We start from the raw sequence: 15,058 nt of genomic DNA on the forward strand, positions 1-15,058 counted from the left end.
TTAATTTTTTTCAAGATCTAAGTATCTTCAGTTTTTCAGAATATTTTATGGTTACTTATTATTCCCCATTCTAATAATTTCCTGTTTCTTAATTTATCCTCTATGCCCTTTTGCTACTGTTTCCTCCATGTCTCCATATCTATTTGCTCCTTCACACTTTAACTGCTTAACTTACTGTTTTTCATACTTCTGTCTTCTTTAATATTTTCAAGAGAATGTTGCTGCAACTTTTGTTTAATAAGTAATGGTAAGTTCTTTTAAGAGTTACAGTATTACTCTTCATTGAAGGTAATGTTTGGTCACAACCTTGTTTGAAAAATACTTTGTTAGGCATTTTTTCCCCTGAAAAATTGATATATATTTAAATATATATATACAGTAGGTTTCATGCAAGTGTCATACTGTGTGGCAGCATATCTAGCACATGGGAATTTACAATTTGAAAAAGAAACTGTTGGTACGTTTAGAGTTTTGAGCAGAGGTATTTTTCATGCACCAGGTAGGTTCAGCATTTCATTGGAAATTTTTGAATGGTAGAATTTTTTTTTTTTTCCACGCCCCCAAAATTCTTAGCCCAGTACCGTGTAGTATGTAGCTGTGATAATCTGGCTTGGCATCAGCAATTTTGACCCGAGAACCGTGCGTTTTTGTGTGTGAATGTGTGTACTGTCTCCTGCGATATTGAATATGCGTGACCTTTCAAAAATAAAAGGTATGAGTTTGCTATTTTTAGATGAAGTGTGCTAAAGCTGTGCGCACTGGTATTCCTTAGCGAGGTGTCGTTGATAAGTGACAAAAAAATTGCAGTCGTCCATTATTGTTAAGGAGAGGTTTTCGTTGACTGATTGTTCTTACAGTTAAACAACGAAAAGATGAGTGAATGTTGGTGATTTAGGTACTGTATGCTAATTTCTCAATAAAAATAGTGTATTCCACATGAAATATTCTTTTATCCGACATTTCACTTCAGATTGAAATTTGTATATAGTTCCCATTTGTGTCTTATGATATTAATGTTTGTAGTTTTCAGTGGGAAGGCGAATAATGTAAACAGGTCACCATTGGATAATGGTGTTTGGATTAAGAGGCAGTTTGTTTGCTTCTAGGTGTTATTGTAAAGGGTAGACATGTTACTTTTACATTTTATGTGAGAATTCTTTGATATCTGGAGACAGGGAGCTCTTTTCATACTGTGTATTGACATCTTAATTGGCTGTGTATAATGTTTTCTGGAAGTCCTGCTCTTGTTCAACACTAGTTGTATATAGTGTCATTAAAACTGATGCTCAGAACATTCTGGCAACCATTTGTGAGCTGTTTGCTGACAATGAGGCCAGATCAGAGTATTTGTTGTAACCTTTCGTAAGTGGTGGAATTTGGATAGGTCAGATTTCAAGAATTCAGGCAAAATGAAGAAGGCTGAGAATGGCACTACTTATTAGGCTGTGCAAGTCACAGTTTGTGGTACCCAGTCTAGAGGTAATTTGGTGGTGTTTTGTGGGGGAGAAGGCATTTTGTAGCCTTACAGGCTTTTATTTTTCCCCCCCCTGCCCTTCGTTGTCAGAGCCTGTGCCCATTCATTTAATGGAGTGGGAAGGATTTTTCCTGCAACACAGATCCAGTAGCAGATGTCATTTATGATGAATAGTGAATTTGGCAGTTATTAATGGGGCTGATGGTAGTCTTGTTAATGCAGAAGTCAGACATAATGTCTTATTCATATTCATCAACAGTTTTGTGTCAGGTCTTCTCAAATAAATTAGGATATTCTTCTCTTCTGTCCCATACACTTGATGGAATCCTTATCTGTTTAGGTTTTCATCGGTGCACTTTCTTTATGAACAGGGCACTATTTTGTTGCTACTCTTGACTCATCTATACAAGTTGCAGTGCTGACTACACTCTTCCCTTCAAATCACTTGCCAAAACCAGCCATAAATCTCAGTATTTTGTCTCGCTTCCTGAGAATTCCTTCTTCAGGTTTTAAATGCCCATGCCTCCACTATGTAGAGAATCTATAGCTCTATACCCTCACTTTATTAAATGTACCCACATAAGAGTTATCTAGTTCTCTGTTATTTTATTTCTTAGCTCTCTTAAGAAGGATGTGGCCTGAATTAGTCAGTTGGTTCCTTCTACAGATATAGCGTGGATCTACCTGTAGTGAAGCAAAGATTTAAAAATCGAGAATCTTGGGAGCAAAATAAACCCTAGCAGATCAACTTGAGTTTTTCTGTGCAGGAATAGGGAACATAATGAAGAGAGAATTGATTTGAAACATGCCATAGCTTGTCATTTAGAATGAGAGCCATTGTCGACGGAGGACATGGTTTGACATGGTATCCTCGGTTTCTGTAACAACAACAGTATTCTTCTAATAGGGAATGTTTGCTTTGCTATTCTCTTTTAATGATTCCTCCAGAAATTGTTACTTGTAATTCCAAGGATTTCTGGTAACTTTCAAGTTGCAACTTCTTAGTGTTCTTTTGTGGCCCTAGTTGCCGTTTGGGCTCCTGTTGGATGCATTCTTCCTGTTTTTTGCCCTTTAGGCCATGTTTTTTTTATGCCTTTGGCCGTTGTGAGTGCTTCAGTTGGCTGCATACCTTTTCTGGCAGAGCATCTTACACTACTCTCAGGCTACATGGGGTACCTCTGTTTGTATTGGGGTCTGTGACTGAGACCTAGTTAGGGCTTGTTTTAGAATTTCTGGCTTTTGCTACTTTGCCCCTACTTTTCTAAAATTGTTCTTTTCATAATTGGGGTCGCAAGTTGTGCCTCCATCAGTTTGCAGCTTCCTGCTCCACTTGTCTTCGTCAGTCCCCTCTCTTGGGGCGCTGGAATCATGCTCATAAGACCTCTCATTTCTCGTTCAACAGGTTGCTGAGTTGTGTATTGGCATAGATGTTTTTCATTGAGTCCGTGTCATGGAAGGTCATGCGCGACAGGTCAAGGGGTTCTAGGCATTCGTCCTCCTCCTCCCCCCCCTCCTCTTCGTGACTTCATCGACAAATGGAGCTGTGTTTTTCTTGAAAATACTTTTACCCCTCAGATGTTAGGCATGTGTAGTAAGGTAAGTATACGTTAGTTTAACCAGACCACTGAGCTGATTAACAGCTCTCCTAGGGCTGGCCCGAAGGATTCGACTTATTTTACGTGGCTAAGAACCAATTGGTTACCTAGCAACGGGACCTACAGCTTATTGTGGGATCCGAACCACATTACACCGAGAAATGAATTTCTATCACCAGAAATAAATTCCTCTAGTCCTCCACTGGACGGCCGGAGAATCGAACGCGGGCCTAGGAGAGAGGCATGTGTAGTATCTGGGATTATATATATTTTTTGTTGTGAAATAGATTTTGGAAGCTGTCTTGATTTCTGGGGTAGTCATTGGTTCTGCTAACCACTGGCTGTGGGAGTTGGACTTCTTGCATCTGGGTCCTCTATTCTCTTCAGAGGCTCTTCTTCTGCTTTGTCCTGTGTTGTAAATTGTGATCCATCATTTGTGATGAATGGTTTTTATTTGATAATCTTTTCACAATATCAAAATTTTTATACAAACCTATTTATCATAGTCTTCAGTGCTCTTCCTTCCCCCTCACATTTCTGGAAGGGGGTTAGCTTAGAAGAATGAGGACTATTAGTTGGACTGTAAGATGGGCTTTAATTTAACTCAGGTCAGTTAATGGGCTCTGTTGCAGATGTTAAAGGCTGACTGCTATTAATTGGTTTCAGCATTACTTGTTTTGGTTCTATTGTAGACTTAGTGTTTACAAATAGTACTTGTAATAACACTGACCACAGTGCTAGATGATTGGGGAGTGAAGTAAGGAACATTGCATATGATTTTCCTTTTCCAGTACAATTTTTGTTTTATAACTGGGAGCATTGTCTAGCAACAATTGCATCTTAAATTTCATTACCTTAAAGATAATTCTTAAATGAAAGGTTAGTGTATTAGATTGTGGGAAATGACGTTGTGTAGGGGAAAAACTATTTACATCTTAGAAGAATATGGCGGATGAAGGTGATGTAGAGCAGATTCAAATGTGTTGGAACCTCAGGTTCCTCTGGTGTTATTCCTCTTCTGGAGGCTCATTTTGGGTCTGGCAGTTTTTCCTGAGGTGGTTTTTATCACTGCTAAGTACCATCTCCATTGCTATATCACTGCAGCTTAGTAGTAACTCCAGTCACCTTCCAGGTATGAAGTAGAAAAACCAATGATGAAATTGGTTAAAACATCATATATGACTTCTCAAAAAGGAGTGGTTCAGTTCCATTTGGCAGTCAAAAATAGGTGATTGTTTCCAAAGCAATAAACACTTCCTTTGAAAAGCTCTACCAAGGCCCCTTGGACTTATACGCCTAACATTGAGGCGTATAGATAAATGGGAAGGGGGAGAACTGAAATGGAAATTAAAGCTATATAACAAGTCAAGCTTGAGAAAATGCAGGAAAGATTCATTTGTTTAAAGGTTTGAGGGAAATTAGATTACTGAATAGGTGGAAAATCTTTGAAATGCAAGCAAAACTGTGAATTCACTTTGAAGGAAAGATATTGGGATGATTGATGAATTGAATGAATGTTGTTGCAAAGAAATTGAGAAGCTGTTTGGAGGGGGACGAATGAGGAATTGAATGAACATTGTTGCAGAAAAATTGAGAAACTGTTTGGAAGGGGGACGAAGAGAAATTGAACGAATGTTATTGAGGAGAAATTGAGAAACTTTGGAAGGGGGGGACGAATGAGGGATCAAACAAATATTGTCGCGAAGAAATTGAGAACCTCTCTGGAAGGGAGAGGAAGGAAACCGTAAATGTCTAAAATCCAAACCAAATATTATACAGAATTAGTAAATATTTCAATAAACATACATCCAAAAAAGACTAACATTGTTTCCAGCATTACCGTGTTGAGAAGCAGTTGATGGAGGTAATTTATTACCAAGTAATAGAACACTTAAGCTTCAATTTTGTCATTACAGAGCTCATTTTGTTAACCTAAGTATAATTAAATGGAAGTATTCTTTATGAATGTTCATTTATAGTTTTGAGTGTATTTTAAAAGTCTGTTTCCTCTTCATTATACTCTACCCTAATATTCCAATAAATACATAGGTAAATAAATTGGTTAGTGTTGTATGATTTGCTCATGGAAAACCAGTGTGATGTACTACTTTCACTAATTTTTACTTAGTGTCAGTGAGTACAGGCACTGTATTTACAGGAAGCTGAGGCAGAAAGTGCATTATTAAGTTACCTAGAAAATGGTTGTGCTTATGTTTTCCATGTGAAAATTGAAAATGAAAAATTATTACTCTCTGTTTTCCAATAGATTCAATCGGTGACAATGGTAAATTTGTACTTTCATTACTGATCACAAGTCACATGTATTTTAACCTGTGCAGTGCACATTTGATCGCCAAGTTACTTTTCATCTTAGCGTTTTTCTACACAAAATACCAGTTCTTATGTACGTGGAGTTTTTGGATGAAGTAAGCATAATTTTCTTTGCAGAAAATAGTGAAACTGAATTGAATTAATAACTTAGATATTCCATGCTGACATAAAAACCTTTTCAGTTGGCATTTTGAAATCAGGACAGGCTGAGATGATGATCATAACTTACATGTTGATTAGTAGCTCCACCATAGGTGATTTTTATTGCTAAGGCTATTTTAAATGGAATGACCTATTTTACTGTGTGATCCAGGTTTTTGAGAACCAATCAAATTGGTTTGTTCAGCTCCTAGCTTTAGATATATAAAAAGGTAACTGAAATGACAGATTAATCTATCTAGATAAAACCATTTGCTTCACACAACCCTGTTGATTGTATATTGTCTTATGTCCATGAATAAGGAAATCTCAGTTTCACTAATCTCCTAACAGTCAGATCTAGAGGATTCCCACTTCCTTACTGATGCGACTTTCCCAGTCTCACTTCTCCCTGGGACTAGATAGCATTTTCCAGTGTTACTTTCTTGCTGAATTATTTTGTAGTTAATGTAATTGCACAGATTAAGTGGTTTCTGTTTGGTTTGTTATGAATGCTTATTCTTGCTTGATTCATTTTTATGTGTGGTTTTTCACAATATGCAAGTGTTAAGCCCCTGTTGGTTGCTTGGTTGTACCCAGTTAATTTTGTGAAATGGTGTTTTGATCCAGTCAAGCCCGGGGTTATTTTAGGAGTGCTTGAAGGGATGCACTTTTGCAGGCACCTCAGTGGACATACAGAGTCTGTGAGTGATGTTATTCTTCGAGGAAGGGATGGAGAGGTGACAAATCAGCCCTCCCGAGGGACTCCTTGGATGGGTATCGTTGTTTGCCTCAGATGTAGTTTTCTGTGGGCAGATTGAGCTTATGAGCTAATTTGCTGCTGCATCATCTCATGTGCTTTCTCTTCAAGTGATGTTATTCCTTAAAGGGAGAGGAAAAGATCTTTGTTGCATGTGATCTGCCTGGTTTCCACTAACCTGGACTAGATGCCTTTTAGCAATTTCACCCCAAGCATAACCAGGGCCCCCATTCATCTCTGAAAAAGTAAAACTCAGTTTTGCCAGGAGCAGTGTTCTGTTTTGGGGAGGTTTTCACTAAAGGTTTGAGGGCTTTGCAGGATGAAGCTTCTTTCTCAGAGGTCTGTGAATGAGGCTTCAGTGGCTGAGCTGTGTCCAGATGGTGAGAGTGGCCCCGTATCATGGGTTGACCTACCTATAGTGTAATCCATTTCTACCATTCTTGCGACATCAAACTTGACTTGGAAGATTGAGGCGCAAGCAGTGTAAGTGATTATCCCAAGGGAGGCCTTCATTTATTCTCCTTACTGGGTCAGTTACTAGAAGGATTTTTATAGCAATCAGGGCAGCTCATCATAGGTATACCATCCTTCATTTGTAACAGTGGTCATAGATAAGGATTTCCCTCCCTCCATTGCTCCAGGACCAGTTCTTAATTATCCTGCAGAGATGAATTTGAATGAAAGTTTTCCAAGGAAAATCCTTGCCCCCCATGAATGGCAAACACTGCGCAAAGCTAAGAGGATGACTCTATTACTGGGACTCTCATCTCATGCGGTGCACTTTAGGCATTACAGTAAACCCCCCTGTATTTGCGTTCTCACGATTTGCGGACTCACGCATTCGCGGGTTTCTCTATGGAACATATCTACCCATTATTTGCGGAAAATTCACTCATTCGCGGTATTTTTCAATGAGAAATATTCACTAATTACTGTATTTTCATATAATTTTCATGAATAAATGCACCTTTTGTGATAAAACTGTTAAAATACTCAGGTATAAGCATTTTTACAGGGTTTTTCTTGTGTTAGACTATCAAAATGGGCAGTTCTAAGTGTTTTTAGAGGGGTTTTAATTATTCGCGGATTTTAGCTATTCACGGGGGGGTGTGGGACGCATCCCCCGGGAATAAGGGGGGTTCACTGTATTTGAGGTTCTCTGCAGCTTCCCTTTGGTCCCTAGCTGCAACCCTTTCACTCCATTCACTGTGCTTCTGTTCATTTTCTCTGTCTTCCATCCTACCTTCCACCCTTGTGTAACAACTATTTCATAGTGCATGGTGCAACTGTGAGGTTTTCTTTCTGTTACACCTTTAAAACTTTTTTATTCTTAATTTCCTTTTCAACGCTGAATAGACATTCCTTTCTAGCATTAGCTGCTAAACAATTCTAAAATGGAAGGTCATGCTTCCCCTTCCCTCTGACCAATGGGTTTGTTTGCCCGTAAAGGGCTTTGCCACAGGTGATTGGAAAAGAGGCGTGTTGCCTTGTTTGTAGGTATACAGTATTGGTTAAACTGGCCCTAAATTAATGCAGACGCAGAGGTTGTCTTTGTTCTGCGCTGAGGTTTTCACCCTACCCTCCACTTTTTAGAGCAAGAGGAGCTTCTCCAGTGTTCCAGTGACCTACAGCCAAGTTGTGGCAGGTTGTCCTTGGATATCTTTTATCATTAGAGAACTTGGTTCCTCACAGCTTCTTCTGTCTTCACAATCTTCAGATACAATTGGCCAATTGATTGCGGGCTTTGTTCATGGCAGATGAGTACTTGATGCTGACCTTAGAGGATATACTAAAGGGTCCTTGATGACTGCAAGATATAATTAAAGTCAGGAAAGATGTTCCTCTGGTGTTTCCCTTGCTGGATGTGTGGATGTCTTCTAATACCTTGGCACACAGCTTGGCTGCTCCCTCTTGGACTTTCAAGGGACTGGAGACTGGTTGCTAAAGGAGAAACTACTCCATATCAACATCCTAGATTTTTGGCCCATCTTTTATTTTTTAGCATTAGCTTGCCTCCAGAGGAAAAAAATTGTCAGTTTTATGTCTGACACTTCCTTAGCATCTCCAAGGCACCTGGATAGGCATGCGTCTCAAGAGACGATTTGCTGTCTGGCAATCAAGATTTTTACTTCAGCCAAAGAGCACAATGTGTCAGTAATTCTAAGTTTCATTCCATGGACTCAAGTTATCGTTACAGATACCCTGAGCAGGAGTTTACAGATCATTCCATTGGGGTGGTATCAGGACATTGCAGTCAACCAAGCCCTTTGTAGTCTACATTGCACTGTGAGTCTGAACAGTAATCTCCCTACATAATGTTTAGTTTAGCTAGACCCAGCGGCGTTGCAATAAACATCATATCCCGCAGTTGGAAGCTTATAGGTGTATGCCTTTTTCCTTGAAGATGATACGGCAAGTTGTCGTAGTATCAGGCTGCAAGGATATCTGATTACAGCGAGGATTCTGGTAGTTTCTCTCGGCAACAGCAGGAATTGCTCGTGGACCGCTTTGCCTTGACTTTGGAATAACCCAAGGAACAGCCTCTTAAGGAGGCTTCTCAAGTATCGCAGCTGCATTCCCACAGGCTCCAGCACTGGCTGTGATCCCTATATTTGTAATCCTGGAAAGTAACCAATGTTTACTTTGAGAAGAGAGGTTTTTCAGAGATCATTGGTGCAGCCATTGCTATCCTTTATCAAGGAAAATATGCCCAATTTGCCGGTTTGTTTAATAGTTGGGATCTTGATCTGGTCATTGCCACTTCCAGTGATAACAAGGGCTTAATCTATCTTGTGGCTGCAGAATGGATTAACAAGATAGACTTTTGCAGGTCTACAGTTGTCACAGCCTAGAATTGAGTAGTCTGTGTACTAAGAAAGTCAGGTGAAGAGCTTTATTAAGCTGGCTGAGGTTAGTGATCGGCCTCCAGCCTCCTAAAGATTCTAAATGAGGAAGTGCTGACCAAAGAACCCCAGTGACTGGCATAACCTGCTTAATGGCTCTGGTGATAAGAGGACCTGGAGTAAGAACTATAGTTTTCTAATTAGTGGGTTTGTGTAAAAACTTTTTTAATGCTAAAACGTTTTGTAAAAAAAAAAAAAAATGGTCCATTAATCATATCAGGAGTACCTTCCTCTCATGGAAAATTGAGGAGGTAGCTGCAGTAGGCAGGATGGAGTATGTGCTGTGTGAATCAAGGATTCTGACTGATATGAGTCTGGTTAGATTGGGATTTCCCAGCTGATGGAATAAGACAATATACTGTATGACAGGGTTTTTTTAATGAAATTTTCATTTTTTCATAGTAAAGCATAGTGTATTCTGTCATGTACTTATAGAGTTGATATTTACCAAATTTACTGAGAAACTGGTACCCTTGCTTTGGGTTTTAAGTTGTAAGAGTTTGTTATGAATGCTAAAGTGGTAAATTTTCTATTGATTATTTGGTAAATAATATGGTAGATCACCACATCGCTTTTGTTGTGTATATGTGCAAATATCCTCTTTTTTTTCCAGGGTTATATAAGATTTTAATGCTAATTTTTGCCCCCCCTGTCAGTTTTGTAAAGTGACCAAAGTAAAAAAAAAAAAAGATCCAAGCATGATTGCTTATCCTTTGGACAGTTTGATGGTTACATGACTATTTCCTATATCAGAAACTGCGGGTGCAGCAGTAACACCTGCGGGCAGCGAAAACACCACCCAGGCCTCAGATAGCGCAGTAGCTTCCTCTTGCCACCAAGACCTTGCAAGTGGTGGAACTGGCAGGGAGAGCTGCGGGGAGGGTGAAAACTCCTCTGTCAACACCACCTCCATCACCACAACAGCCCCCAAAGCATCATCCACTGTTCACGCTGCCAAAGCGACTAACTTGTCCAAAGCATCAGTAGTAGGCCTTCCCCAAAAGTCACCGGCAGGCTCCATTAGTCATACATTAAAGTCCCCCACTACTAATCATTATAACAATAACAATAATGAAAATAATAACAATGCAGAGTCTTCTCATCACACCACTTATTCTTCATCACTTCTCTCCAAGCCCACTCATGCCACCAAAAACTGTAAACAGACATCTAAGTTAGTAGTTCATCCTTCATCTTTTACCATTAAAACAGGTAGCACTGATTCTTTAACTTCTGTATCACCCAAAGAGAGGTCTGTTACGCCACTTACCCTCAAGGTTAGTACTGTACTGTGTATAGCAATTTGGTGTGTGTGAGCGCTGTTGAAACTAGTGAACACTTAATGTGTGATGCATCATGTATAGAGCATACATATAATGCATATGTACCATGCAAGGTAATGGTGTGTGGTAGGCAGATCAGCTGGCACCTTTGGGAAAACATTTGTTTCCAGTCTGGTGGTACCCTGTGGACCCTGTCGACCTGTTCCGTTGACTCGAGATTCTGTGGAGGGTTCTTTAATCTACTCGTTCAGTGAAAATTCTTTTGTTCTGAAGTCTACCACATTATCTTTTAATTTAGTTTCTGTATACCATATTGATTAAATCCTGATCATCATTCAGAAACTTTTGACATTGTTTTTTTATAAAAAAAAATGGTTGTAAAATTTGACTTTGAATTCATTTAGGTGCAGGTGTAATCCTCCCTTTTTTGTTTTTGTCTTGTTGATTAGTCAGCCTTTATACCCTTTAAACGACACATTTCTGGAACTCTGAAATCCACTCTCCCAGATAATCCTGATGGAATCTGCATGTGGAAATATACTTTACCATGGCCCAAGCTAATAAGGAAAAAATGGAAACAAACATAGCATAAAAAAAGTATCCTGTAGCTGCATGGACCGTTATAAACGTTAAGTTATCGCGTTATTAATGCTTTTTAAAATATTTAATATATAATGAAGCGTTGAGAATGCTTTTCAAAAACATTAAGATAGACGTTATTAATGTTTTGAAAGAACAATTTAGCCGGATGTTTCAGCCCTGATGGGATATGCAGTGTTACGAATGCTTTTTAAAACAAGATGGTAGCATACTTTCAAAAATAAAGGCAAGGAATGAGGCTGTTATTGATTATCTGGAGCAATTTGAAATAAGTTAAAATATTTACAATAATTTTGAAGCAATTCTAACCCATAAAACATAACTACTACGAATTCCATTGCATATCGTCACCATGATTTTTACATCACGCAATAGCCAGGGTGGCTGTGTAAAAGTCTTTCCAAGAAGACAGAATGAAGTAGTCAGTGGAATAGGGTCAGTGGCCCTCTTAAGGTTGAGTTGACTGGAGGCAAATGCATTTTTCCATGCTGGTGGATCTACACCAGAAGTTTATACTTTAGGAATTGGTCTCACTATGAAATAGAAATATGTATTTTATTATCCACTATTGATAGAATTGTTGGTTATATAATCATAGTTATGAAAAGGCTGTGGTGTTTAGTGTGTTGTTTTTAATGAAACCAAAAGAATAAGGTTAACATCACTCTTGAATTATTCACTCTAAGTCTCATTGCACTTTCCTAACCATATCACTGCAGTACGGTAATACAGTAAGTTTTTATTTCCTGAGGCTCAGAATGATCTTTGGCAAATATTAAAACTTTTTTTTTTGTTAATGGAAAATGCCTTGTAAAAAGATGTTTCACTTTATTGTGAGCAATCCATCTATCATTGTTTTGGCTGGAAATCTTATTATAATAGACGTAGAGTAAGTTTGTATTGCCATCAAAAAGCATTTACATTAGATAACATCTATATTGTAATGACTTTGCAATTATTATGAAGATATCAGACATTTCTGTAAGTAATTGCAATTAATGCCCCAGGCTAGCAACCATTAATTTGATCAGTGTTAGTCATGAGTTCTAATCAAGTAGAATTAAATTCAAAGTAAAAGATTATGTTTACTGCTGTGTGTTGGTTAGAAATGCTCTTTCAAGAAACTTCATTTGAGTCGCTTGCGGCAGTAACCACACGAATGAATTCATGTATTAAGAGCCACTCAAAGTAAAGCTGCAACTTCATTTTACACTATGCTCCAAAGATATCGTGGAGCCAGGTTGGGTTATCCTTTGTAAAACTGGTATATCAAATTTAATAATGTGACATTTCCTTGTTTTTATAATGTTATGTTGTATTTGAAAAGAGAGTATTGTTGCTAGTGGTTGTGGTACAGCTCACATGTTACACCTCAGTGTTGAGACTTCTGTACACAAAATTGGTTTAACCTTGTTTCCCAATTCTAAAACATAAAAGACCAGGTCTTGGTTGTTTGTGTAGGATGAGAAACCAAGCTCAGAATCTCTGTTAGAAACAAAATTGTTAAATGGTAGTCAAGACCCCTCTAATGTGATGGCCCCTCCCGTAGCGTGTTATTTTGTAATCTTTTAAAGGCCCTCCTAGGCTCTGTAATACCTTTACAGTCTGTTGACCACGTAGCCTTGAGAGATGTATTGTATCCAAGGTCTCACTCCTTTTCCTTTTCATAAGCAAAGGTAAGCTGTTGCTTACTTTTGTGTAGGAGAAGTGAAGAGTTGAATTCTTTTCAAGCATGCGGCTTTTATGGCTCCACACTGTAGAAGTTGTTAGTTTTCAGCTTCCTGTGTGTAGTCAGTTCCTCGTCTTGTAAGATCCTATGGTAACCAGGAAGTGCTCTTTTACGTAATATATAATTCAATATTCATCTGTTTGTTGGGTGTCAGAGGTACCATGCCTCCTATGGTAAGCAGTTAGGTGTGTTTTTCAGTAATATATTTAATTTTCATTGCTTAATTGGCCGTCAGAAGTGCCATGCTAGCCAAATTAGTCAACAAGAAGCCACATTAGTCAGGGTTGTTGCAAAAGAGATCTTTAGTTCTTACGTCCCTGAGCAGGGGGCATTGATCTTGATTAAACATGAAGGGACTCTTTGTCATTGTGAGAGCTGTTACCAATATGGTAAACTTCAGCTGTAGTTCTCAGGACTTTTTCATCTCCCTGAGTAGCCATTGGAGATCTACAAGTTGAGTTTTTATGTTGAAAATTGAAGATTTTAAATTTCCATTCCGTCTATACAAAATTATTATTTGCTCCATCTCTATGAAATTTGAAATTGACTCATTTTGAGTAAATTACGATTATCTTCTGTTCTGTTAGTTATTGCAACATGAAGTTAGCTGCGCTGCACACATCAGCATAAAATGACTAACTACGTGAGGATTCGTAATAGCCATCCAATTGCCTTGTTGCATTTTGTCATAACTGGATTCAGAGCTTGGTATCATAAAGAAACAAATAAAAAGGTAATGAAGGTACTTTTGAATAGTTATTGAACAACTGCAATTTCACACGTTATGTGAGAGAGAAGGAAGTTGTGGATAGTAGGAAATAAAGTTATTCAAAAAGTTTTATTGCTTGTAGTGGTCAATATGAAGTTGAATGCCAATTTCTCAGTCGGGATCTGTACAGCACTGCTTCTCTTATATGGACGGTTGAGTAGGCTGGAAGATGGTCCATTCAATTTATTCATGTAATTTGTAAAATGTCATTTAAAATAAAAAAAAATTGTGTTCTTCAAAAGCAATATCAGTAAACTATTTCATTGAGACAAATCTGGGTGTACCTCTTCAGGTTGGTTTCATATTCTTATCAGATCGGTGCCTGTGTAAGAAAACAATAATCACATTGGCATATTTGCAGGTTTGCCCCGTCATATATTAGTCTCTCAGGCTGCATGAGTGTATACTCAACCTGGAAATTAATTTCTTCCCAGAAATCTAAATTTTATTTTATTATTTAGCTCCTCAATATGTGTTGGTGTCACATTCTGCCAGTTTACATTGTAACGTATATAAGATTTTTGTATAGTGGTGTACCTACACTGCTGTAAAACATATCATAAACACATACTCAGCAACTCGGGCACGCATCACAAACATGTTGAATACAACGCAACAACTTTGAGGCAGTTCTAACCAGTGATGTTATCCAGCATTTACAGTTGTCAAGGGCTGGTTCTGCACTTACAGTCGTTGACTTGTTTTCATTCTGTTTGTGATAAGTATGCCATCAGTTGTAGATGAGTGTTGGACATGTTTACTGCAGTGTGAACACACCCCAAGGGTATATACTTTAGTAGTATTCTTGGAACTGAATAACTAGATAACAAAGAGTAACCAAAGGTTAATGCAGTTTGTGCAGTATTTTCAATTCACTAAACTTTGATATATTGAAAGATTTAGTATACTCAATGAATCTTAAGGATGAATTTATGCTTTACCTGATTTTAATGTAAAGATATGTTGATCAGAGACAATGTCTGGTAGTAGAAAGATGGTTGTCCATCTAATGTCAAGTATGTTTTGGATGTTGAAAGGTCGATATTTGATTTTTTGTGTTTATGGAGCTGTGTTTATATGTATTAAATAACATAAAAGCTCAACAAATCCTTTTAGACCTAGAAATAATAAAAATAAGAATTTTAAGGTAATAACATAATTACGGTATGTTATAATTGATGCAAATTTCTGATGTAAACTAGGTCATTTATGCATATGAATACTGTATGGTCTAATATCAAACATCCATTTCCACGGGGGAGTCGTGGTCAAAGGTTAACGTGGATATTACATCTTGCTCTGCATATAATCATGGGTGGGTTAGGATTATAGCAGTCCCCTTCTAAAGCCAACAATAAAAGGAAAAGTGCCTTTCTTTGGATTTACATGGTGGAATTTGATTGCTCAAAGAAAAATGTATCACATAGGCTGCAGTTTTTTAAGGATTGGGTGCGTTCCTTGGCAGAGCATGTAGTC

The 15,058-nt window shown here is 38.1% G+C and overlaps 1 protein-coding gene across 3 annotated transcripts in view; it reads left to right on the forward strand.

Moving 5' to 3' along the window:
- Positions 1-15,058, forward strand: part of LOC136846773 (serine-rich adhesin for platelets-like) — a 57,987-nt gene that overhangs the window by 6,387 nt on the left and 36,542 nt on the right. For all 3 annotated transcript variants that reach the window (XR_010855535.1, XR_010855536.1, XM_067118002.1), the window contains exon 4: positions 9,955-10,478. Coding sequence is in view for 1 of the 3 variants with exons in the window: in XM_067118002.1 (XP_066974103.1) it covers positions 9,955-10,478 (524 nt within the window). In the remaining 2 variants the exon portion in view is untranslated. The remainder of the gene's footprint in view (positions 1-9,954; positions 10,479-15,058) is intronic.

This window comes from Macrobrachium rosenbergii, chromosome 15 (assembly GCF_040412425.1).
Source record: "Macrobrachium rosenbergii isolate ZJJX-2024 chromosome 15, ASM4041242v1, whole genome shotgun sequence".
Taxonomy (NCBI): domain Eukaryota; kingdom Metazoa; phylum Arthropoda; class Malacostraca; order Decapoda; family Palaemonidae; genus Macrobrachium; species Macrobrachium rosenbergii.